Below are 24,635 nucleotides of genomic sequence, written 5' to 3'. Positions count from 1 at the left end.
TGTGCTCTGAGATGCTGAACTGCTCTCTGAACTGAGCAGTTCAGCACTTTTTGGAAGACAGGTCTCTTCCTCAGAGAGTGGAAGAACCTTCTCTCTGGCAATAGGTGTTGGCCTAATTGGTCTCCTTCAAACTCCAGCTGTTTAACTTCTGCGTTGTGGTGTCATTTTTTATATAGGAAATGCCCTTCATATGCCTGGCTTCAGGGCATGAGACAGCCAGCCCTGAGGGACTCTGCCTCTGCTGCCAGCGTGGCTGGGCTTTCTCCAGGGCCTTTGCCTTTTCGCCTCGCTGTGCGCTGCTGCTGAAGTCTGTAGTGTGCTGAAAGGCCTACAGGCCACATCTGTTCTCACTGCGTTCCTGGCTGCCTCAGAGTGCCCAGCCTGAACTAAAAACCTGGTGTGTCAGCATCCTCACAGGTCAGCTGTTCAGCTGCCCACGGGTACAGCAGTCAGGACTCAGCAGGGAGCTGCTGGCCTTAAAAAGCAGGAGCCAGCGTTAACTTTGCTTTTCACTTCTGCTGAAATCTGGCAGCAGCTGCCACTGCCTGATGGTTCTTTGTTCCGTAGGCACCTGCCTCTCTGTTGGATTCCTGTGAAGCGCATGGAAGTGACCCCAGATGTGGTAAGTGAGACTTCTGAGCTCTGGCTTAAACCCCCATCAGCTTTTTGAGTCCCAGTAGTGGATGGTGCATTTCAAACCCGGCTTTAAGGCAAACCAGTGTGTCTGGTTGCACGCTGCCTCTAGTTGTTTTCAAGCGAAATCAGTGGTAAGAGTATAAAGTCTTTGTAACCTTTGAACCCTGGAATAAAGACAGTGGCTTCAAGCCAGTGATTTGCAAAGTGCCTGTTGGGTTTGGGAAATGGAAGATGAGCTGAACACTTTATTTTTACTTCTGATAAATTGCACACTCCCAGCCTCTCAACCAGTGGCTGTGCACAGTATGAAGATCACAGAATCACAAGGTTGGAAAAGACCTTTAAGATCATTAAGTCCAACTGTTCCTGTCCCAAGCTAAACCAGATCCCTGAGCACCTCATCTACCCTTTTTTTTAAACCCATCCAGGGAAGGTGACTCAGCCCCTCCCTGGACAGCCTGTGCCACAGCACCATAACTCTTTCAAGGAAGAACTTTTCCCTCCCATCTGCAGTGACCCTGCCCTGGGGCAGCTTGAGCCCATTGCCCCTTGTCCCATCTCCTGTCCCCTGGCTGAAGAGACCATCTCCCACCTCTCTTCACCCTCCTGGCTGGGCAGTGGAGGTGGGGAGAAGGTCTCCCCTCAGCCTCCTCTTCTCCAGGCTGAACACCCCCCGCTCCCTCAGCTGCTCCTCAGAGGATTTGCCCTCTAGCCCCTTCCCCAGCCTGGTTGCCCTTCTCTGCACTCGCTCCAGGACCTCCCCGTCCTTATGGTGAGGAGCCCAGAACTGGACCCAGCACTCGAGCTGCAGCCTCACCAGTGCCCAGTACAGGGGCACAATCATCTCCCCAGACCTACTGGCCACGCTATTTTTGATATAAAAAATTAAATAGTTACTATGTAAAGACAAAACAATGTATAGACACGAGATGATCTGAAAGCATCTTGAAAAATCAGTGGCAGGACAAGGGAATAATTTCAATTAGGAATATTTCTATCAACTAAATGCTGTAAACGGATAAAAGAAATGCAGAAATGAATACAACTGCAACCTATGCATTCTTGACTATTTAAGATGTTTTATGAAATTAGGCTGATGTAACTGCAGTAACAAGATTATACCTCAAAGTTCAGAGCAGCAGCAGCACCATGAGCTGTAGGTAGCTGTGACTGTTTTGAAACTCAGGCTCGTACTTTGCCTTGTTATCTCTTTTGCAGTTTGGATCCTTCAGAGGAAGAACAGCGTGCAGTGCCTGACCCCTGTAACACTGTCATCTTGCCTTTTCATTGTATGTCACACACTGCCACAAACCAAGATTTTACCCAGCACCTTTCTACCTTGATAGTGCAGACTGTGCAGAGATCCCCCCCCTCCTGCTTTACAGAGGAGAAAGGGAGCCCTCTGGGTGACACCAAGAGCACAGACAAAGAAGATGGCTCTTTTGAAATGGGGCTTCACGAAGGAGATGAGACTCCTGAGTTCAGCACTACTTCAGATCCTCGGCCCTCTGACCAGGGAGCAGTGGAGAGTGTTGCAATAGTCAAAATTCTCTGGAGTTTCTCTATTCACATTCGTAAAGGCCTCAAGCAGTTTGCTTCCTGTTTGGTTTTGACTGAAGATCTGCCAGCTGTGTTTGAGATGCCTTGTCAGGAATTGAGAGGAAATTGCCAGCACATCCCTTCTGCCTTGAAGCTGGTGCTGTCTTTTCCATATACTGATCTTCTGGAACTTGGCTTTCTCCTGCCAGAAATCTGTTTAACCCTGAAGCTGACAAATGGTGACAACTGCTTGTTTGTTGTTTCAGACCCCCAGAACTTGCAAGACTTTTATTCCTGTTTACACATGCGTTGCTCTCAACACTACACGTCAGTGTTAGCAAGCTCCGTGTTGTACTGTGGACCAGCAAACCTCCCAGAGTTTCTCTGCCAGCTTAGGGAATTGAATTGCATTTCAGCAGATGATGTGGAAATAAAAGGTTGTTTCCCAACATACCTTGTTTATGGGAAGAAAACCTGTGTCCAGGAACTCCTGCACCAAGCAGAGTCAGCTGGTAGTAACAAGGACTGGTCAAAACCCGTTTTGTGTCCTGCACTTTATTCTTCAGTGTCTAAGGCTTCTGCCCAGGGTCCCTGTGTGGTCCATCCCTGTTGGATATTTCTAACACGCCAGCATTTGTACCTAGTAAAGGTGGATTTCAGTTTGCTGCCAGGTAAATGGGGAGGCACAGAAGAGTGGAGAAGTGTATTTAAGCTGACTAGGATGCCGTTAGCATCACTGGTGCTGCATCCGACTCATGGCTCCATCCAGCAGAAGGGTTCCTTTCTGGATGGCCACGTGCTGGAGTTGCTTGTTGGATACAGATGTGTTAAAGCAGTGTTTGTTCTACCTCATGAGAAATTCCACTTCCTCAGAATCTACAGTCTTTTGCAGAGGCTCCTGCAGGATGTTAAGACTATTATTGTTGTCAAAGCTTCAGGCAAAGCAGACGCTGTACGGAACCCCATGGTGGAGGCAGACAGGCATGGTCAGTCAGCAAGGGAACGGTTCCCACAGAAGCTCTGCTGAAGCCAGTGTGGCCTTGCTGGTGAGTTTTCAGCTGTCACTGGGAATGGGTTTGGGCCTGCAGTGTTGGCAACGTGCTTCATCATTCTGTTGGCCTGTGGTGTGTGTGGAGGGTTATCCTGGGCCGTAGCTGTCTACCTGTTTTGTTTCTGGTTTGGTTTATAGTTGCAACATGTGTTTTCTTATGGAAGGAGACCTGCCTTTCCCATGCTCCCAGGCTGAGGTCATGCCAGATTGATAGATATGCTCAAGAGAAACCATTTAGAGCAAACTATTCAGAGTAGAAGCTGCCCATTCCTGATTTCTGAATGAAAGTATTAATTTTTGTAGGGGAAGGGCTGTGTAGTTCCTTAAATTTTGTGTGTTTTCTGGATCTCTTCCAGCTTTTGCAAGCCTCATCTGATGCTGTCATCTTTCTATCCATCTGAATTTCTCACGCAGAAGATGACAGAAGATAACCAGATTCCTCTTCACCTTCCTGTTTCTGTGTCTCTGCAGCACGTGGCTGGGCTGAAAGGAAATGCCCTGCTGGAGTTTTTCCATGGCAGCGTAGCAGAGGTACTACCCCCAGCCCAGGTGTATAAAAAGATGCCTTGTGGCCTCTCAGGGCTAGACAGTGTTTTTCAAAGGGCTGTCCCAAAGGGCTTAAACCCAAGGGTCAGGCTCTGCCAAACCTGGAAGGGTTTCTATCACAAACTGGTTTGTGTGACTGCGTGCTGGGTTCCTCGCTGCAGCGACGGGGATCCCGCCGGGCACCTCTCAGGCTCCTCGAGGCAGAACAGGAAGGACATTAGTGTGTGTCCAGCAGGAATGATAACTCCACTTCCTTTTTTTTCCCCTTTCAAGGGTCAAAATGAAATAAAATTGTATCAGTACAGGCTGGGGGTGACCTGCTGGAGAGGAGCTCTGCGGAGAAGGACCTGGGGGTCCTGGTGGGTGACAGGGTGGCCATGAGCCAGCAGTGTGCCCTGGGGGCTGAGAGAGACAATGGGATCCTGGGGGCATCAAGAGGAGTGTGGCCAGCAGGTCACAGGAGGGGATCCTGCCCCTCTGCTCTGCCCTGGTCAGGCCCCACCTGGAGTACTGTGTCCAGTTCTGGGCTCCCTGGGATAAAATAAGCCAGGGATCTCCTGGAGAGAGTCCAGAGGAGGCTATGGAGATGATGAAGGGCCTGGAGCATCTCCCCTGTGAGGAAAGGCTGAGTGAGCTGGGGCAGTTCAGCCTGGAGAAGAGAAGACTAAGGGGGGACCTTATGAATGTTTATCAATAGCTGAAGGATGGGATGCAGGGGGAAATGGGCAGCCCCTTTTCAGTGTCTGTGGGAACAGGACAAGGGGCAATGGCTGCAAGTTGGAGCACAGGAAGTTCCACAGCAACATGGGGAAGAACTTTTCCCCAGTGAGGGTGAGGGAGCCCTGGGACAGGCTGCCCAGGGGTGTGGAGTCTCCATCTCTGGAGAGATTCCAGCCCTGTCTGGACGCCGCCCTGTGCAATATGAGCTGGGGAGCTGCTTTGGCAGGGGGTTGGACCCCATGGGCTCTGGGGGTCCCTTCCAGCCCCTGTGATGCTGTGAAAATGACTGGAGTGGAATTACTTTGTGATGGGATCTCACTAAATCAGTAGGTGGCGCCTTTGTGCAGTACAGATGTACGAGTATGTACTTGGCTGTAGGAACTCCAGAAACAGGAGGAGGTAAACCTAACTTGATGTACAGTCTGTGTGGGGAACACCAAATTTAAAAATACAAATAATACCCTAACCTCAGAGTGTGGCACTTTGATAAATCATTGTGCTCTGAGTACAAATCTCAATTGAAAAGCAACTTGAGAGAGACACTCTGTTCACATCCCTCACTTCCAAATCTTCAGTGAGCACAAATGGTAAGCTGTGCTTCTCTTTTGACATCAAGGGATGCTGATAAAGAAAGGTGACTCACTTGAGGATTCACAGTAAACTCATCAAGCTGGGCAGATGCCTCCCTGGACAGCAGCTGTAACAGCAAGAGGTGCTGTTGCTGTCTCTTAAGGTCTCTTAAGGTCATTAAATCCAGCCCCTCGGTAGCATCTGAAGGCTCAGCAGACTTGTTGGCACTGCTCACTGATCAATTTTGTCTGCAGTGTCTTTTGTGCCAAGTCTTTACTGTGTGCTAGCTCCTACTTGTAGTTTTGGGCAGAAAATGAGGAAGAACTTGACCATGACAGGAAAATATGGTTTTACACAAACAGTGGAGTTCCATTGTGAGCACCTCAAAGCTGTGCTGCATTTAACTGCCTCGAGGTGAGCTTCTGCTCTTTGACCACAGCATCTTTAGATGCTCCAGCTGTTGAAACTGTTTCTCTAGTAGCCTATGATGATAAAGCTGCCTGGATTATCAAAGTGTGCAAGTAACTTGCAGCATCTGCTTTCTGTCTTAGGTGGAAAATGAAGAGTTGAGACAGCTCATGTGGTCCTCAGTTCTGCTGTACAAGACTCCCAGTATGGAAGTGATGGCCTGTGTGCTTCTCTCAGCAAAAGCTATTCCCTTTCTGTTGGATGATTCATTTGTTCATGCTGATGAGCGTCAGTCAGGTAAGAGAGCTGGTTAATCCCTTACTAGGGTTACCAACCTGATCCCCGCCTGTGGGTTTGTCTTCAGTCTGACCTCAGTCCCGGGGAAGACCTTGGAGAGGGTCATCTTAGGAGCTGTCATGGAGCACATGCGTGATGCCCAGGGCTTCAGGCCCAGTCAATGACCTGGATGAAGGGATTGGATGCTCCCTCAGTCAGTTTGCAGATGACACTAAACTGGGAGGAAGTGTTGATCTGCCTGAGGGTAGGGAGGCTCTTCTATGAAACTGTTGCTACCCAATGCAGTGTCTCACCCAACCCACAGCTCAGGCCGAGCCTGACAATGAAAATATCTTTCTACAATCTAAGATGCCACGTTACTCAAGGTGTTACAGTGTACAGCTGGCTGTCTTTCTTACCCAGGTGTGTGCAGATGAGCCCAGTAATACCATATCCGTAGGGAGGCAACAGCAACGAGCTACATCTTCACAGCTTTGCAGGTGCTGGACATGCTGCTGGCTGTAGGGGAAGTGGTGTGACAGCCGGTCACGGGGAGTCTGTATAATCCAGGTCGCTGGGTCCTGAGTGGCAGCCCAAGGAAACTTGCTTGAAACATCTCGCACACCCTGGTGTCTTTATAAATCTTTTAATTGCATAACGTCCTTATGACTTTGTGGCTGTGGGGTTTTTTCTGTGCACTGTGGGCCTCTTTCCTGGGTTGCTCACAGGTCATTGTGGAGTCTGGTTTGATTTGTTATGAATGGGCTGGAGATAAAATCTTCCCGGCCACGATGCCAGTTGTGTTGGGTTTAAAGAGGTTTGCTATGGAGTTTGTTGGGAAAATGAATCTGGGCTTGATGATGCTTTGTTTCAGCTCTCTGTGCCTGGCCTCTTGTTCATTAGAGATGTGAATTTGTTCCTGGTTTAGTGCTTTGTCATGGTAAGGAAAGCCACCCCTAAGGTGGGACAACCTTTTGGATAGGAATGTTGTGGTTCAAAGTTCTGAAAGCTGACCCGAGGCTGTTTTACAATCCTGTAAAAACAAAAAAATCTGTAACTGTGGGTGCATGGTGATTTTGTCTTGAAGTCTTTCCACTGATGAAGAAAGAATTACAAGTACAATTAAAATAAACATTACTATCTGAAAAACTATGATATTTTAGGGAAAACTAAAATTTCCTAGAACCTCTTACAATTACAATATGGTCAGCTGATACAATCCACAAAACATTTCATTTTCATCTACACTCAAATATTTTCGATAATGCCCTGTGATTAAAATGATAAAAAACACCCCCAGACAGTCTGAAGACTGTCTGAGTGACAGCAGGTCAAGTCGGTGGCCACAATCAGAAGCAACATGGCAAAGACAGATTATGAAACAGTAAAGAAATCTTGACTCCAATATAATTTGAGTTAACTTTTTGGAGGTCTCATGGTTGTTTGTATATTTTATCTTATAAATTGGAGGCATGAAGTTCAAAGTCATTTATATAATATTGAGGCCTGAGTTGAATATTGGATATTAGCGGAATTATATGGTTAATAAACCCCTAAATACTATGTGGTCTTCTAACCAAAACATCAAATAAGGTCTTGCTCATTATTTTATTTTCAAATTAGTGAAAACATTTCCTTCATTGCTGCCTACTGCAAGCAACACTGGGGTTTGTGTAATTTTTGTCCTTGCCATTGCTAGATTCAGGGACAAAGAAATACACTTTTTATCTGGGGCTTATTATCATACATAGGAAAAAACCATAAATATGCTTTGTTCTTGCTACTGCCATGTGGACAAAGATGAATGCATTTTTTGGCTAGCTTTGCTGCTGTTGCCAAGAAGAGATGAATATTATCTTATCTTTTTTGTTTTGCTGAACAAAATCCTGCCCCAAGATGAAGGCAAGGCCAAGGGCAGACAAATATTTCATATGGAAAAGGAAGATAAGTAAATATTCACCACAGGGATGTTTGCTCCTGCATGGAAATGCTAGTGAGAATCATGTGAAGAAGAGAAGCATGTTTACATCTTTTTGATTCACTCTTTAACATAGCATTCTCCTTAGGAGCATTGGAACCGTTTTCCACTATCTGGAAACATCCTGTAAAGCATTCCTGCTCTGTGCTGTGATAGTGCCACTGCCCTTTGTGCACAAAGACTGCTTAAAATACTGGCTACATTATGCCAGATACAAGAACTTCATTAAATTATTGAGAAAAAAGGAAAACAGTTAATATTGTGTTCAAAGGAATATTATATCTTTCCCACTGAGCTTAGCAGTCCAAAAGTTCACGTTTTAGGAGTCCAAAGCTGCAGCCTTTGTTCATCCAAATGACTTAAATGGAGAGCAAAATTGCTTTTAACTGGACTTGAAGATGAAATTCTTATCAGCTCCTTGATAAGAATGATACAAAGATAGTTTTCAAAAACTGTTACATGGACAGAAAAGGTCAAATTCAGAACTGCATCTGAATTTTTTGTTTCTGGTGCTTGGTTTGTGTTTGTTAGTGAAGAGAACGTTTGCAAGGACTTAAAATGCTCTCAGAGTTTATCTCAGGATTTTATGCCACTGCTGGTCCAAATTCTGCAATATACCCGTGGACCTTCCAGTGCAAATCAGTCTGTACATGTATATGTATACGTGTCTGTATATAGAATATGCATTGTATCTCTGTGCCTGTGTTCCCCTTCACTGGGCCCTCAGATGTTTATCAGAATGGGTTCCAGAACTGCTCAAACATGACTTGACTTCTCTTTGTAAGGACTTTGCTTTGAGGCGATTCGACATCCCCTCTCTGACCATGACTTTTACGTAAACCACCTCCGCTAGACCATCACCGCTCTGATTGATGAGTTTGACTTTAGGTCTTTTCTGATTGTTTGTTTTGGTACATAAAGCTCTCCAAATGTACCTGAGGCTTTGTTACTGTGATTTTAAGTTACAATTTATCAACATCCCAAACAGCACGCTAAGACTTAGAATTCCTACTTATCAATTTAGTAAAGATCCTGTCTTTAAAAAGAACCTTTTTCGATCTTATATTTATTACGGCTGCAAAACTAGCCAATTGCAAGCAGTTTATAGAACTTCTATTCAGCTTCAATAACAGTAGTGTTAAAATAACACCTTGATAACAAATAACTTCTATAATTCCCTTATAAGTAAGAAGTGAGAAAACCAAGCTGTTACAAGCCATTATTGTCAAACATATTTTCAGAATATACTTAGCTCACCCAGTTATTTGAATTCTTTACACCTAAATGTTAAGGGCTCTGCTTTGAAAACAGTGCACGTTGCTTATTTAAAATAAATAAATAAATATATAAATAGACTGAGAATGCATCTGATGGTATTTACAGCTACATTATGACAATCACTGCTGGCAGCTTAACTTACATTTATGCAAAGTTTATGCACAGTGTCTAGACAGTGTAGTTGTACTATGACCTGTTTTACTGTTCCAAACGAGGGAATCTCCTGTAACTGAACTCTATTTAATCTCACTAAAGCTCTGTAAAAACCCTGAAGTCTGCTCATATGTTACCAAATGGTAGGTGGATACTGTGCAAACACTCAACAGATGAAAACTGACATCTTAATGACACCATCAGGCATATGAAAATTTACACCAGCAGGAAATAGTGAAACATCAACTATTCTTTACTAATTGTGTATGAATAACACAACACTGTCTCAAAAAGTAGAATTACAGGAAAATCTCACATAGTTTCACAAGGCAAATCTTATTTCCATTATCAGTATTTTCAGGTAAAGAAAACAAAAAAGTAATAAACCTGTAAATTTCATCAATATCGTTTCCTAGAGGACTTTGCATTATGGGAAAGCTTGTTTGAATTTCTTCTTTTTTATTTCTTTTTTATTTCTTCCAAAGATGATATGTCAGGAGGACAGAAATTTATTAAAGTAGTTCTGGAAGATAAACTTACTAAAGAAAGTTTTCATAGTTGTGAAGCTCTTTTTAGCCTTTCTTGGGGTCATTTATATATTTTTGGTTAACTTTTATATAAATTTGATTTAAACTTAGAATTTCAATTGGCTAAACCCAAGAAATTTCAATAGTGATTTGAACACTTTTGTTTGTTAAGTTTCACATAAATGACAGTAAACCCAGAGATTTTTTCCCAAAACTGAAACATTTCAACTCTGCAAGCACAGAAAAATGTTCCTTAGTTCTTGTTAATTTTTAGTGGAAGTAGAGCCCTCATTCCTTGTCGAATCGATCTATCACCGCTATTCCTTTCCTTTTGTGAAAGCCAAGTTATTCTGAGAAATTAGCAGGTTTTCTTTTTGTTTAATATTGCATTAAATGCTTAACATATATTTAAAAAGAAAATTGTTAGGTGATGCTTCTACCTGGCTTCTACTCCTAAGTTCTGAATCAATCACTGTATAGGATGTGAGATGTTCTGGGGCATCTCAAATGGCAAGAGAAGGGTGTCGGTGGCCAACTGAATCAAGTACTGAAGTCTCAGAAACATTTAAAATTTAAGATAAATTCTGAAAACATAAGTCAATTTTTTATGTCATTGTAAATGAAAGGAATGCACACAATATTTAATGAAATTAATTTTCAAATAATGGGGGTAGGGTGGAAAAAAAGCGATGCTGCCAATCACTGACAAAGGAAGTGCAGTGAGCACTTCCAATAAATTATTAGATCTTCCAGTTTAGATCTTAGTCTTAAGCAAAGCCTGTTTCAAGTAAACCCATCTTTTTTCTATTTATGAATAATAAGTCTAAATCAAAGGAAAACCTGTTCCAAATGGATAAAACCCAAAAAATATTTCAAAGTAATTACTCTGAGCTAATCAGATTTGATCTGTAATCTGGAATACTGTCTACTTGTCACAGATATTCTCCTCTCATTGAGCTAACTCTACCACAGTGAAAAAATTATGAAAACTAGGTTAACACTAAGGACAAAATGGCTTTCAACCCTGAATAGCAGCTAAACTTTCAGCCATACATCAGATTGGATACTATCAGCAAAATAATTATTTAATTAAAAGAATTTGTGTAGCTTTTAACAGCAACTCAAAACCCCAAGTTTCACACTGCCTGAAATAAAGGCAACAAAATAAAGTGCCTAGTTTCTAGTAACGAGAGTATTCTGTCACTGACACAATGCATTTCAGTAACTTTTAGGGCTTAACCTTCACCCTATACTGTACCACAGCGTAGTGAAACACAGAGATATACAGAAATGTGGCTAGCTGAGAAAAAACAAACCCTTTTCCAGAAAACTAAGCTTTAAATAGCTTCTTACCCTAGAAGCTACAGAAATGCATGAATCAGACTAATATATGCATAATGGACTAAAATTCATGTGAATTCACTCTGCAGAGTTACATTGTGTGTACCTAAACAGTCTTTGAGACAGAAGTATCAATGTAATTTAAGGAAGTTTCCCATTTACTGTGTTTTGTTTGGCATTGTGAAGACTTCCTAGAAAGTTTAAACTGGATTTTTGTAACAGGAGTTTTTTATATTAAACTGAAGTAGAAGATGGAATCACGTAATGCACTCCAGCTGCAAACAGGCATTGGGTCTTTGGAACCAGGCTACAGGGAGTCTGAATTTAAACAAAATAAAATGTTATGTGTATTGTGTGAAGACCATACGTGTAAGTATGAATTTTAGGAACATCTTGAGAAACCTAAAAAAAGTTAGCAATACTGTCATATTAAGGTCTAATATTTGAACTAGTCTGAAGCCAAGTGTAACTACTGCATTCCCAATGTCATAAAACAATTTTTTAAGTTGATAGTTCACAAAATGTCAGATCTTGAGGTTTTTTATTAACCTATGAGTAAATGTTCTCTCTTGTATCCCTGCCCAATGTCATTGAGAGCAGAGGATTCCAGTTAGGGAAGGAATATGCCAAGGTGATGGCTTAATCAAATTATAATTATTTAAAAACTGCTCAGAAGCTTGAAATTGTAGGAAACATTTCTATGGAATTACTGAACACAATTCATATAAGACAAAATGAGTGATAAATACTTCTCAATTAACTAAAAGAACAAGTCCATATCATTTGTGCAACAAATATATATGTAAATATATTTACATTTGAAGATACCAAACTGGATACATTAAAATGGTTAAAAGATTTGATTCCGTCTCAGTTCTTACCTATGTGGGTATTTGTTTTTCTTAATGGCTATGAAAGAAAATATTGGAACTGAGTTCATATATGATAAATTAGATTCTAAATAAATAAGAACTGGGTTTAAACTTCTATCTGATTTCCTGAATTCTTGAGGAAAATGAAACATTAATTGTGCATTATTGATTCAACAAGGAAGTGCAATCATTCAAAATCTATAGACCTGCATATATCCAGTGAAGTATCTTGCTCACTACCTTCAAAAGGAAATGAATGAATATCAGCACTCAGGAGAGTAGTTTCTAAACCTCAGACTAATTCTATGAATGAATGTCCAGAAGTTAAGCCAGTCTTCACCGGAGAGTCTAAACATCTTCCTACAAACACACAAGAGCGCATGAATGTTCATGAAGCAAACACTCAAATAAGAAAGGGATATTTAACAGTGCTTGAGATTCTTCTGAGATTCATGCATTCACTTCCAGATCTCCCTGTGTTTTCTCTGGAAGTCTCTTTATGTTGGAGAAACATGTAGTTGATAGCTAAGGGAAGGTCTTACTGCAGGCATGTCTTTCATGTCTGAGAATGAAATGAGTACAGAGACTGGAAAATATGTAATCTCTCTAGATAGTGCAAAAGAAGGGGGGGAAAAAAAGTCCTTGACTTCAAGAGCCTTAGTAAATGATCACTTGCAAAGCAAGATATGCGTACAAGATAGCTCAAAAGAAATTGGTTATTGGTAAGTAACTTTCCCTTTCTTTGTTATCAGTGCACTTTTCAACTGGGAATAACCACGACGAGATGCTGACTCTAGCTATATTGCTTTAGCATTCTTTTAGTACTGATGTAGTGTCACTTTTTAAATCATTCCAGGCTAAAATAAGCACCCAACTTCTCTGGCTTGGAAAAACTGGCTCCACCATCTTCATCTTGTACCTGAGCTGGGATTTATGTAGCTTTTGGCAAGCACAAACGAGGCTTCTCACCCAAATACCTGAACATATATTTAAGCCAATCACATGCACACATACACACATATTTGCCAAATACCATTGATTTTACTGGCTCATTGTACAACAAGATATATAAAATCTGGTTTCATACCATTTTACTTCTTTTCATGCTGTGTGTATAAAAATCCACTATTTTAAAATATTTCTCACTTCAGAATATATTCTTCATGACATTTATGCTTGTCCACCTCTCCTCAGATATAATATAAACATGATAAATTTCCCATATCCATTATTTGCAAACCTGTATAACTTGTACTAATCTTATACACTTAGCTAAAAAGTTCTGATTTAGAAAGTTGAGGTTTCTTGGGAATTGTTTTACTGCTGACCTATTGCCTAGTGAGAATCTATGCTAAGGGGTACCAGAGTGACCATCCATTTTTTGTTCATGCTGATTCAAACACTTTAATGTGCATTATTTTACTTCTGGAGCTCACTGGGGTTCAACTACCACTGTTGAACATCTAATCTGCACACTTGATGATTTCATTATCACTAATTTGTACACAACTATGACCTTCAGTTTTACATCAGTATTTTCTAATGATTAATTTTTAAAATACATTTTGTAGTTTCTAGAAGATTCTGGGAAGCAGTGATCAAAAAGGGAGTGTAAATGCTCCCATAGAAAGGCTCATCTGCTACAGCCTTTCAAAAGAGTATCTCCTCCAAGTCCACAGTGTACCTACAACAGGTGCTGCACTTTGAAACTGGGAAAACATAGGTAAAATTCAGTGTATAATACATGATATTTTAAAATATTAAGCAAATCTATACTTCTTTAAGATTAAGATTTGAACATAAATGATGTCTGCAATACATTACGCATATTTGTGAGTTCTAAATGACATGTTAACAAGGCCTGAAGAACATATATATACTTATATGTGTTGGTGTAAACTATTTTGAGCAAGCAGAAATCTCTACATTGTTGACGATAACCAATCAAAACTGATCAATTCAGAGCAGAAACTGTGGTTCTGATGAAGGGATTGTCGTGGTTTCACCCCGGCTGAGAGCTGAGATCCACGCAGCTGCCTGCTCTTTAAAGGAAAAGAGGAGGGGGAGAGGTGTGTGGCGGGGGTGAGGAAAGGGAAGGGAGAAGGAAGGGGCAAATAACAACCCAAAACCAAGAAACCAAAAGCCCGTGGGTTGGGATAAGGAGAGTTTACTAGAATAGCAGAAAGGTACAATATTAGAAAGCTAACAGGACTTTAGAGCAAAATTATATGAAGCTGTTGATACCCAATGCAGTGTCTCACTGAACCCACAGCTCAGGCCGTGCCACCCAGAGCCGTCCCGGAACCTGATCATCCCCCCAAAACCGCGCATCCTGGAGCCGCCCCGCTCCTCCTCCCATCAGCCCCCCTTTATACTGAGCAGGACGTAATTGTCATGGAATACTCTCTTTGGCCAATTTGGGGCACCTGTCCTGGCTTTGTCCCCTCCTTCCTCATTAATAGAGAAATATGAAGAGCTGAGAAAGTCCTTGACTGCTTGACCACAACTAAAAACATCAGGGTGTTATCAGCACTGTTTTCATTTTAACTCCCAAACACAGCATTCCATCCACTGCTACAAATGAAGTGAACTCCATCCTGACTGAAACCAGGACAGGGATTTGAAAAATGGGAAATTTAACTACAGAACTGTAGAATTTTTATATCACAGATTGTACCAGGAAAATGAAGGTTATCAACTGCTGTTCCAATTAATACTGTACTCCCTATGGGATGAACATGTGCAGAGGACCCAAAAGTTCTCTGTGGTACAGCATTAATCTTCTACATGCAGTACAGCTAATGTTGACAGAGCTGTGGCTGTTGTCAGGCCTACTGATGACTTTTGAGTTTTTGACTTCATCTGCCTTCTAGTGATTTGCTCTCTGAAGATAAGTTTGATGAGGAAAAGATAAAAAGTCATCAGCACCTTTAGTTTACAGAGACAGAAACAATGCTGAGTAATTACAGATTGTTTTTCTCTAAGAATGTTTTGAGAAATCATATTCCTAAATAATTTCAGAAAATTAGGTAGAAATTTAAAGTTTCTTCAATAATTAGGAATTAGGAGAAGAAAACACTACAAAAGCTGATAGAAAGAAATCCAAAGTAGGATCACAACTGATGAATCATAGAATAGTTCGGGTTGGAAGTGACCTCTGAATATCATCTGGTCTAATCCCTCTGCAATGAGCAGGGACATCTCAAGTCAATCAGGTTGATTAGAGCCTTGTTCAATTATTCAGCCGTGGTTTGTTTCAGATTTAAGGAGAGGAGAATAAACCAGAAGAGATTCACACTGTTAGGCCAAAAACATTGAATAGTGCAGGTCATGAGTTCATTCAAAATGTGTTTTTTAGGAAGACACATATCAGACCACAATAAATACAGAAAATCTTCTATGCCATAAAAAGAACTGCTCAATCATTTTGATATTCTGGACAACTTCTTTTTCCATGGTTCTAATGAACCATGGAATTCTGATTCTATTATTAGCAAGAAATTGGTAACAATCGTTTGTACCCTTACATCTGAAATTTTATTTTGTGGATAAAAGCTGAACTACTTTTTTCTACATAGCTAAAAAAGGAAGGAATGAATAAACAAGCAACTAAAACAGGAAAGAGCAAAGAGAGAGATAAAAGAAGGGAAGCATTGGGACAATCCAAAGGACCTGAATTTCCCTGCATGGAAATCATAAATGTCTTAAAGAATTGGATAAAACTTGGATAGAAAAAAGGTAAAGATAAATTAATGAAGTTTAGGTGATGTCCATGTGGACATTTAGGATGGGTGACAGGTTTCTCAGACCAAACACCTCGCTTAGTATACATGAAAGCATTCCCCAAAATCTATTCTGCATTTATTCTCATTATTCCTTTATTCAAATGCCTGAGTTGGAAACAGACACTCCACAGCTCTGTGCAGTAATCACTTGAAACCACCATCGTCAGAATTGCAAGAAAATGCATTTCTCCTCCAGTAACAGCTGTGGGAGAGATCAAGGATTATCCTCCTATATTTAGACCACGTCCACACCAGCACTAGTGTGTTACTAGTTACCCAGCCCCAGCTAGGCAAGCGTTTGTGCATCTGGAGATGGCAGACTAACGCAGAGCTCAGAGTGTCAATTTATCCTGTGTGAAATGACCGGGGGAGGGAGACATAATGAACAGCTGCATTGAGCTGAGAAGCGTAGGAGAAGGTGAATGAGAAATAGGAAGATAAGGAATAAAGTGAGAAATAAGAAAGGACAGAAAATGAAAGGACTGTATTCATATGTAGAAAATGTGTGCAAAGTCACTTGCCATTAAACACAGTAAAAATGAGAAGGGACGTCATTGTCCATCTGACTCCATTTATCTGATAATCAACACTTTTTATACTCGTAATCCTGAACTCTCGTTTTAAACCCACATTAATGAGATGATCAGGCATTTCTACAACTGCCTTATGAACCTTGCCAAAGAGAACTCATTTTCTCAGATCATTTGCTGCAGTATCAGTCCATCGTCTCATCCTGACCAGACTGTCTCACCTGTTAGTATAAAATTATGCAGACATAGAAATTAAAGTGCTTTGACATTCCACTACTCTTTTTCTTTTTTGTTTTTTTTTTTTGGCTGAGGAATCTTTGGTCAGTAACCAAATCAGCAGTTTCAAAATATTAGCATTTACCCATTTTAACACAACTAAATTTTCTTTCACCAATCACATAGTTTCATATGTACCCAGGTGTGACTTGTTATGCTCTTCAACATCTTCTCATTCTGAAAATTTTTATTTGTATCTGCAAATCAAGACATTTCCTGTTACCGTCTACTTTTTAAACAAGCACAATGAGGTTCATTTAGACCTTTTAACTCAATGAGAGTTATGCCAGGAGCAGCAGTCTTGCATGACATTTCTGGGGAGGCTTGTGTTTCAGGCATACAGGGTTTGCTACTGTTAAGCCTCAGACTTCTGGTCTCCATCTCAAGTTTTAAAGCACATTACAGTAGGCTACGTGTGCCGACCCTAGCTAAAACTATGCCAGCATTTCCATAATAAAAGCTCTTATTTCCAGAGGTCCCAGCTGTACATTCAGCTGTAAAAATGCGCTAGGCTAAAATTGGATGTACAGGATTCAATGTGGAATTAATACAAATTAAAAAAACATTCCACTTGACTATTTCTGAGCTATAGCTTCTGAAAAAGTAACGGTTTGTGAGATTCCTTTTTGGCCTCTCATCTTGTAAATCAAAAAGTAATTTAACTTTTTCAAAATATTGATGTTATTACGTGATGAGACCAGTTCTGCTTCCACAGGAAGGATTCCTCTATACCTTAGACACGGGGATTTATTTTCATGTATACAAGAGGGCAGCATCTGTAGTTGTTTACCAAGAATTCAAAAATGACACACTGTCATCCTGCCTACACAGTTCACTGCTACTGATGTTTTATGCTCATCAGAATCCTACTCCTGCAAAAGCAAGGATGTGTACATCAATATATAATTTTGGTTTCTTGGCAGGGGGCAGAACTCATAACGCACTCTGTCTTAAACTAGCTGTGGAAACCTTGTTGCTTTTACTTTATTCCTTGTGCTTTGTGCTGTTCTTTTACTTCATTTAGAATAAAGGTAGAAATAATACTAAATAATAGATTAAATTCTGACAGGTCTTCCTATTTCTCCCTAGTTTTATCTCTTTAATTCCATGAAGCTCTCCTAGGCCCATCCTTAACGATCCCATGTAACATGCCTTGCCTGTGTCTTCTACAACCTTGAAGCATACAGTTCTCTTCCACTCAAGCATATTGTAAGGGCTCAGAGGACGTGTCTGTGTGCTCTTTTGCAGACTGGCATGATTGATCTGTCTCAAACACAAGCTGTGTGACAGCACCCCAGTAGTACTTACCAGCTTGAGCCTACTGATTTGTGGCTGATTCAGGGAGCCTCTCACCTCTATCTACCAAGTATCTCATCATCATAACCAGATTGGCATGGAGATGGATGTTCCTTTTGCATCTTTAAAGCCTCCAGTTATGAGGACTCTGACACGTCCCTGGGAAGGTTGGTCAAGTAAATCACTGTAAAGAAATGTATTTCTTGCATTGAACTAAAACATCTCTTGGTGTAACTTCCACCCCCATGTGACTGCTTGTGAAGAGAGAGCCTGCATCCTATTTTCAGTCACCTGTTAAGTACTTTCCTGAGAAAGAAAGGTCCATCAAGCTAAAGTATGATATCTAAGCTCTGGATCAGCGCAACACTGACAGGAAGGAACCTCAACTTTCACCCATGGCAGTGTGCACTTAGAGCCCAGAAAGCCAACTGTCCCCTGGGCTGCTTCACAAGAAGTGTGACCAGCAGGTCAAGGGAGGGGATTCTGCCCCTCTGATCTGGAGTGACGCCCCCTGCAATGCTGCATCCAGCTCAGTGGTCCCCAGCACAAGACAGGCGTGGAGCCCTTGGAGCAAGGCCAGAGAAGGCTGGAGCACCTCTGCTATGGAGGCAGGCTGAGAGAGTTGGGCTGGTTCAGCCTGCAGAAGAGAAGGCTCTGGGGAGACCTTATAGCGGCCTTCCAGTCCCTGAAGGGGCTACAGGGAAGCTGGAGAGGGACTGGTGACAAGGGCAGGGAGGGACAGGACAAGGGAGAATGTTCTTAAGCTGGAGGAGGGGAGAGTTAAATTGGGTATTATGGGAAAAAAATCATCTTCCCAGGGACAGTGATGAGGCCCTGGCACAGGGTGCCCAGAGAAGCTGGTGCTGCCCCTGGATCCCTGGCAGGGTTCAAGGCCGGGTTGGATGGGGCTTTGGGCACCCTGGGCTGGTGGGGGGTTTCCCTGCCCACAGCAAGGGGTTAGAACCAGATGGGCTTTAAGGTCCTTTCCAGCCCAAAGCTGCCTGGGATTCTGTGATTATTTTTTTTCTTGTCTATTCTTATTTGTAGCATTTCCAGTAGGGATTATTTAATCTTATTCCCTAGGTTAATGGAACTAAACTGGTGTAGAAATAACCACAGTAAATACACTACAAGTGCTTTGCAGCCTTTGTGTTCCAGGGGAAAGCTGTGTCTGGCTTGGCAAAGAGCAGCAGTTGGATGTGACAGCAGTGTACAACCTTATTGTTGCTTTGGTGTTGAACAGGGGTATGCAGTGATATGGGGGTGCTTACTTCCTTGCAGTGTCTTATACTTTGTCATCTTAGATTTGGTTTCTTAACTTCCAGATAGAAGCTTTTAAAAGAAAATAATTGAGTACCCAGAAGCTGCTGTTCAGAGACACCTGCAAACAATGGATTTCTGTGGGATTGGTGCATATAAGAGAGCGAAGACAGAGGCCTCTTGTAGGTCTGACAGAGGACTAGAGCTCCTTTTCTGTGGGCTACAATATTCCACGTCATGACCTTGTTTCGATTATAAATGTAGGAAAATTCTGCTGTGTCCCCCAGATGATGAAGGGAACACAGAGCCTGGGTTTCAGTCAGATCTCTGCATGCCAGGTGAGTGTAACTGGCTTTATCCAATAACAGAACTGTTGAATTTTGTTCGGAATGCAGCTTCAAGCTGCTTCTCCAAACTGTTCATCCTCAGTGAGTGGGGTTTCAGGTATACTAAGAATGTGCTTGTCTGAAATGTTTGCCTCATCAGATGAGCTGAACTGTGCTGCAGATGGCCCATGGATTTATTTCCTTGTCATGAATCATGAGGGGTTTGTCAGTGAAGTAAACTCATCAAATACTCATTTCATGATGATCTGTAATGCCTGTTTGTCCTTTGCAGCTACCTTAAAATGAGATGTGTGTGCCTAAACTATCACAGATAGTTTTTTGTTCTTCTTGTGAGCCTTAGAGAGAGCTCTTGGAAGAGCTCAGAACTATTTCTGGACTTCTACAGAGCATTTGCCTTTTGTGAAGTATGGGAAATACCTGTACCGACCTTTGTGCTCCTTTAGATTGAAAAATAACAAATTCCCACAGGGAGAATTTTCCAGACTTTTTCTTTTCCTCCTGGAGCTGTCAGTGTGTAGAAAGGGGGTTGAGCACTGTGTAGGTCCAGAAGGGCAGAGAAGATAGAGGATGGTGAACAGGGACTCTCCACAAAGGTAAAGAACCTGCAAGAATTTAACTGGGGATGGTTCCCTCCATGTGCATGCATGTGTATACCTATGAGATTTAATCTCCAGACCATGAGATCTGAGCCTTTCACATCAGACCGAGACTTGTTCTTCCTCTTCACCTTTTTCTGCTGTTTGTGCTTTGATCCAAGCTGTATTTGAGGAGGAACTGTCACAGAAGCACAGCTGCTTTTGGAAACAAATCAGAAATTGATGAATTCCTTGGTATGTTTTAGTGCAACCAGTCAGGAAGTTTGTGTCATTTCAGTGAGCCTTGATAGAGTGTGTTGAATGCATCACTTCACCTGTCTTAATGTTGTTCTTCCAGAATTCAGGAAACATGAGACCTTCTGGTCAGTTAATGAAAGGATGTGCTTTTCTGAGGCTGACAGCTGACAATGAAATGCACTACTGCAACATCTCTAAGTGGCTCACCAGGAGCAGGAGGCGTGTGAAATGATTAACCCATGCTGGCTTTGTTTTGAGGGACAGGAGGCTGAATGCTGTGCTGTGATTCTGGCTGGCTGAGGTGATAGGTGAAGCGTGGTTCAGATTGTTCTGGCACAAAATTAACTTTAGGTGAAGCCACTTCAGAGGGGGCACTCAGCAAATTGTGGAACACTTTAAGGAAGGTCCTGAAGAACTGTTCCCTGACTCTGTAGTGCCTGTAGCCTCACTAGTGCCAAAATCATTGATGTCTGACCGCTGTATGTGAGTGGAACCTTGTGGTGATGTGCAGCTGGACTCTGGGACTTGCTCCCACTGAAGCCAAAGGGAGTTTTACTCTTTGGAGAACTCTGCTTATCAGGAAAGCCGATGCTCTCCTGTCTGTCAGGTCAAACTGGTGTCCTTAAAAGGAAGAGGAGGAAGATGTTAATTCCACGTGTGCATGTATTCTGACTGCTGTAATCCACATTTGCTCTTGGGATGCTGTCAGAGGAGGCTTTTGGATGCTGTTTCCTAGTGTTCCTGGAAAGAAATGGGATTGTAAAAATGTTGCCAGATAATGCATTTCCTGCCCTGGGAGCTTGCTCTGGTGGTAGTGTGGTGAAAGTCCTCAGACTGTCCAAGAAAATGCTGCAGCTTTGCACATCAGCAGCTTAGCAAAGGATGTCAGGTTTGTCTGTTAGATGGTAGGTGCTGCTTTTTCTGGTTAGAATAAGTCTGAGCTGCTATTGAACTTAGGGATATCTCAAAGTTTAGCAATTTCTATGTTGTATAAATGAACTTTGGTTCCAGCCCTGTTAAGAGGGAAATTTGCCATTAGTTGCGTTGGGAGCTTAAGGCTTGAATGCAGAGAGTGCCTGTTTGAACACTTGGATTATTCTGGTGTTAAAGAAAATTTATCTGAATTCAGTGCTTCTAGTTTAGAAGCAAAAAGGACATTGTTTTGGTGCCTTAATCATGAGCTTAGAATATAAATGACAGAGATGAAATCGCTGACATTAGGTTTTGCAGGTACCATTTAATTTACTCTTTGGTAACTGGGGCAGCGTTGTGTTCGATACCATCATCCTGTGTTTTTCAGGAGAGCAGCTCTGAATGGCTGGAGAAGTCTTCAACATCAGCAACATCAGACCCTTGCAGCCATATGCTGTCACTCAACAGTTGCTGCAGGGGAAGCCTACGTGTGCTAATGGAGATGCCAAAACTGATCTAGGTCATATTCTAGATTTCACTTGTCGACTCCAGTATTTCAAGGTGAGCCATGTTTGCACAAGTACTGGCGGTGTTTCTGCCAGAGTGATGGGATTCTTGGCATGCTTCTGGAGCCTAGTTTGAATGCACAAGATCTTTACTGGCAGTAAACACCTGTAAGCATTTAGAGCTGGGTGTTAAACAGGTGCTTATTCTACCAACCTTCAACATAGTTCTCTAAGAAAGATGTTGATTCTGCCATGTGATGTCATCTCTTCAGCGGTGCCCTCTAGGGTTTCTGTGACAGAGCCTTACTGGGTGCTAATAGGCATGGGGAGGCAGGAAATATTCATTTCAACCTTGCATTCTTTGACAACACTATGGCTAGGCCAGTGTATACAGATGCATACATGCATGTGTGTGTAAGTCCTGTCCCCTTTCTCACCTTTAACTGTATTGGAAAGTTTAAAAAACCCCCAAACCAAACTAACAAAACCATCAGTTTTAGAGATGAATGGCCCAGAATTTCTAGGACAAATGCCATTACAGAACAAATGTAAAATGGCCTCAGATAATTTTTTGTCTGGAACCAGTTTGATATTTTGTTCTTCTACCAAATCAGTGAATTACAAAGACTTTTGCTGAGTAGCTTTTTTAACACTGCTTGCTACAGGTCAGTGTCTTTTCAGCCCTTTTATTACATGAAGAATTTCCTTGTAACTGTGTGGTATGTTCAAAGATGAAATGAAGTAGTGGTTTGGGGAAGGTGCACTGGAGGGCTTGGGAAGTTTAGAAAGCAAAACCACAGCTCTACTGTTATTCCTGTGGATCTTCAGTTGCCTTTGCCATCCTCTGTGTGTAGAACCTGTTGTTCAGAGGATTCTCTGGGTGGAGAAGAACATATGATTTAGAAAAATATTATATACAGCATATTATTTAGAAAAATACTTGAGAGTTTCTGGCCCTTCTGAAAGCTTGTGAGTGGGAGCCTTCAGAGTTTATAAGATATACGTAAGACCAAAAAAAAACCCAAACCTTAAGAGATTTCTCCCAAAATTTTATTCACAGCAACCAGAACTGCAACCGCCTGCCTTTTGCACTGGTGCCATGTGCTCTGGCCAGAATGCTATGGGCACGTGGGAAAACTAGATGCCTTTTTATGAGATGGTCTAATGCTTTCTTCAAACCCATCTTGTCAGTGCCTCGGACTTCATCCCCTGGGCTGGAATTGAAGACAGTTCTGTCCTGGAGGATCCAGGTGTTTCAGGGAAGCTGGTTTTAGTGAGTGCCACTCTGGCTTGATCAGCTGTGGATGAAGCCTTGCTCAGTCTTGTCTGTGGGATTTGAGTGCCCCATGTGCTACAAAATACAAGCACCAGGTGGCAGCTTAAGTTCAGTGCCTCAAGTTCAGAGCACTTAGCTGGAGTGTAACTGATGGTTTGGGTTTTTTCTGCTGAAGAGTTAATCTGCGAGTTTCCTGTATCATCCCGTGTTTGACAAAGGGGTTGGAGCTGTGGCTGTCCCAGCTGCTGTACTTGTGCTCTTGCCCGTGCACAGCTGTCTGAAGTGAGCACAGGTTGGGTTGTGTACACTGACTGTTCTTCCTTGTTGATGACCAGGTCACTGGAACAGGGGGACCTTTTGGAACCAGTACCATTCAGGAGCATCTGTTGCCGTTTGACCTGTCAATTTTCAAATCTCTTCATCAAACAGAGGTACAACTGAGCTACTGCCTGTAATTTGAGGGGCTCTGTAAATGCCAGGTCTGGTGCATGTCTCTCAGGCTTGGCAATTGCTTTGCTTTGGTGCTGGGGTTGGGGCATGCAGTGTTCAGGAGGAGTGTTTTATTTGGGAAACAGTGTGGGGTTTTTCTCAGGACTTGGCAATACGGATGCCAGATGTAAATATTCAGAAGAGCTTGTGCATGTCTTCCCAAAGGATGTGTGTCATTTCCAGTGTATGCAGAAGCTACCCCAGGGTGGCTTTCTGTCCCTGTGAAGCTCCAACAGATGGGTGCTAATGGGAGCTCTTATTACAAAGTACTTCTTGTTTGGGAAGCAGCAGGGATTTCTGAAGTGATGTGAATTTGCTTGAGAAGGTTCACTTGAGTGCAGCGCTTCTGGCTTGAGAATTTGCGGCATTTTTTCGTTGCTCTGCTCTCAGTGTGGATCACAGGGCTTCCACTGGGAGTGTTCAAAACCTCTTTCATCCCTTTCAGATCTTTCCAGAGTGGGAATGCCTGGTTGTGTCACACAGCCCTTACCCTGTGCTCCCTTCTGTTGGGTTCAGGACCTTTTGTTGGACATGCCTGCTGTCTCACTGATAGGAGAGGCTGTGCTGGTTCAGAGCTGCAGTGCAGTCCCCAAGTCAGGGACTTGCTGACATCTTAGTGTGGGAAGGAAACTTCAGTGGGCTGGTGTTGGGAGTGTGTCTAGCATGGATAATTTCAGGAGTAGCTTTGTTTAGTGTGGGGAGAATAAAAAAGGGTTTTGTTTTGAAGACTTTTGTGCCTGTGGGTTCCTGAAAAGGTCTGGATGGACTGGCAGCAGACCTGCATTTTCATCTCGTCGTAACTGCTGCCCAAAACCAAACAGTGGTGATCTGGAGAGGTGCTTCCAGGGGCAGAAGGAGTTCTCTGGGAACTGGTTGTTGTTGCACAGTGTGCCCAGAGAAGGACCCATTTGCTAGACAGAGGTTGGGTCACATTGAACTGCAGAAAAGACTTTTATAATGTCAAACTTAGTCTGTGTAATGAGCTCATTGGTGTATGAACTGCTGAGCTGGGCATCTCCCCTCCCCCGGACAGTTGTTGTTTATTCTTTGCAGTAAAGAAGGTGGGATACAGCAGTAACTGTGTTTGCAGGTCGAGCTGCACAGCTTGAGGTACCCACCTCTGCGGTTGGTGACAGTCAAACACTGCGCCCTGTTCAACTGCCTGGGCGGTTGAACCTGGGGGAATGCCCAGGGAAGGTAGAAAGTGCCTAGAGAAGATGTTTTGTGCAA

The 24,635-nt window shown here is 42.4% G+C and overlaps 1 protein-coding gene across 1 annotated transcript in view; it reads left to right on the top strand.

The window, feature by feature from the left end:
* LOC311204519 (nischarin-like) overlaps window positions 1-24,635 on the top strand; it is a gene marked incomplete at both ends in the record, with an annotated part of 67,518 nt that overhangs the window by 10,811 nt on the left and 32,072 nt on the right. Inside the window, 4 exons of the mRNA XM_084280932.1 lie at window positions 568-626; window positions 1,855-3,180; window positions 3,583-3,757; window positions 5,614-5,767. Coding sequence (XP_084137058.1) covers window positions 568-626; window positions 1,855-3,180; window positions 3,583-3,757; window positions 5,614-5,767 — 1,714 coding nt within the window. The remainder of the gene's footprint in view (window positions 1-567; window positions 627-1,854; window positions 3,181-3,582; window positions 3,758-5,613; window positions 5,768-24,635) is intronic.

Source organism: Gallinula chloropus (genome assembly GCF_964237585.1).
Source record: "Gallinula chloropus genome assembly, contig: HAP1_SCAFFOLD_146, whole genome shotgun sequence".
In the NCBI taxonomy this organism is placed as follows: Eukaryota; Metazoa; Chordata; class Aves; order Gruiformes; family Rallidae; genus Gallinula; species Gallinula chloropus.
Note: the sequence above shows the minus strand (reverse complement) of the source record. Positions and strands in the feature narration are given on the sequence as shown.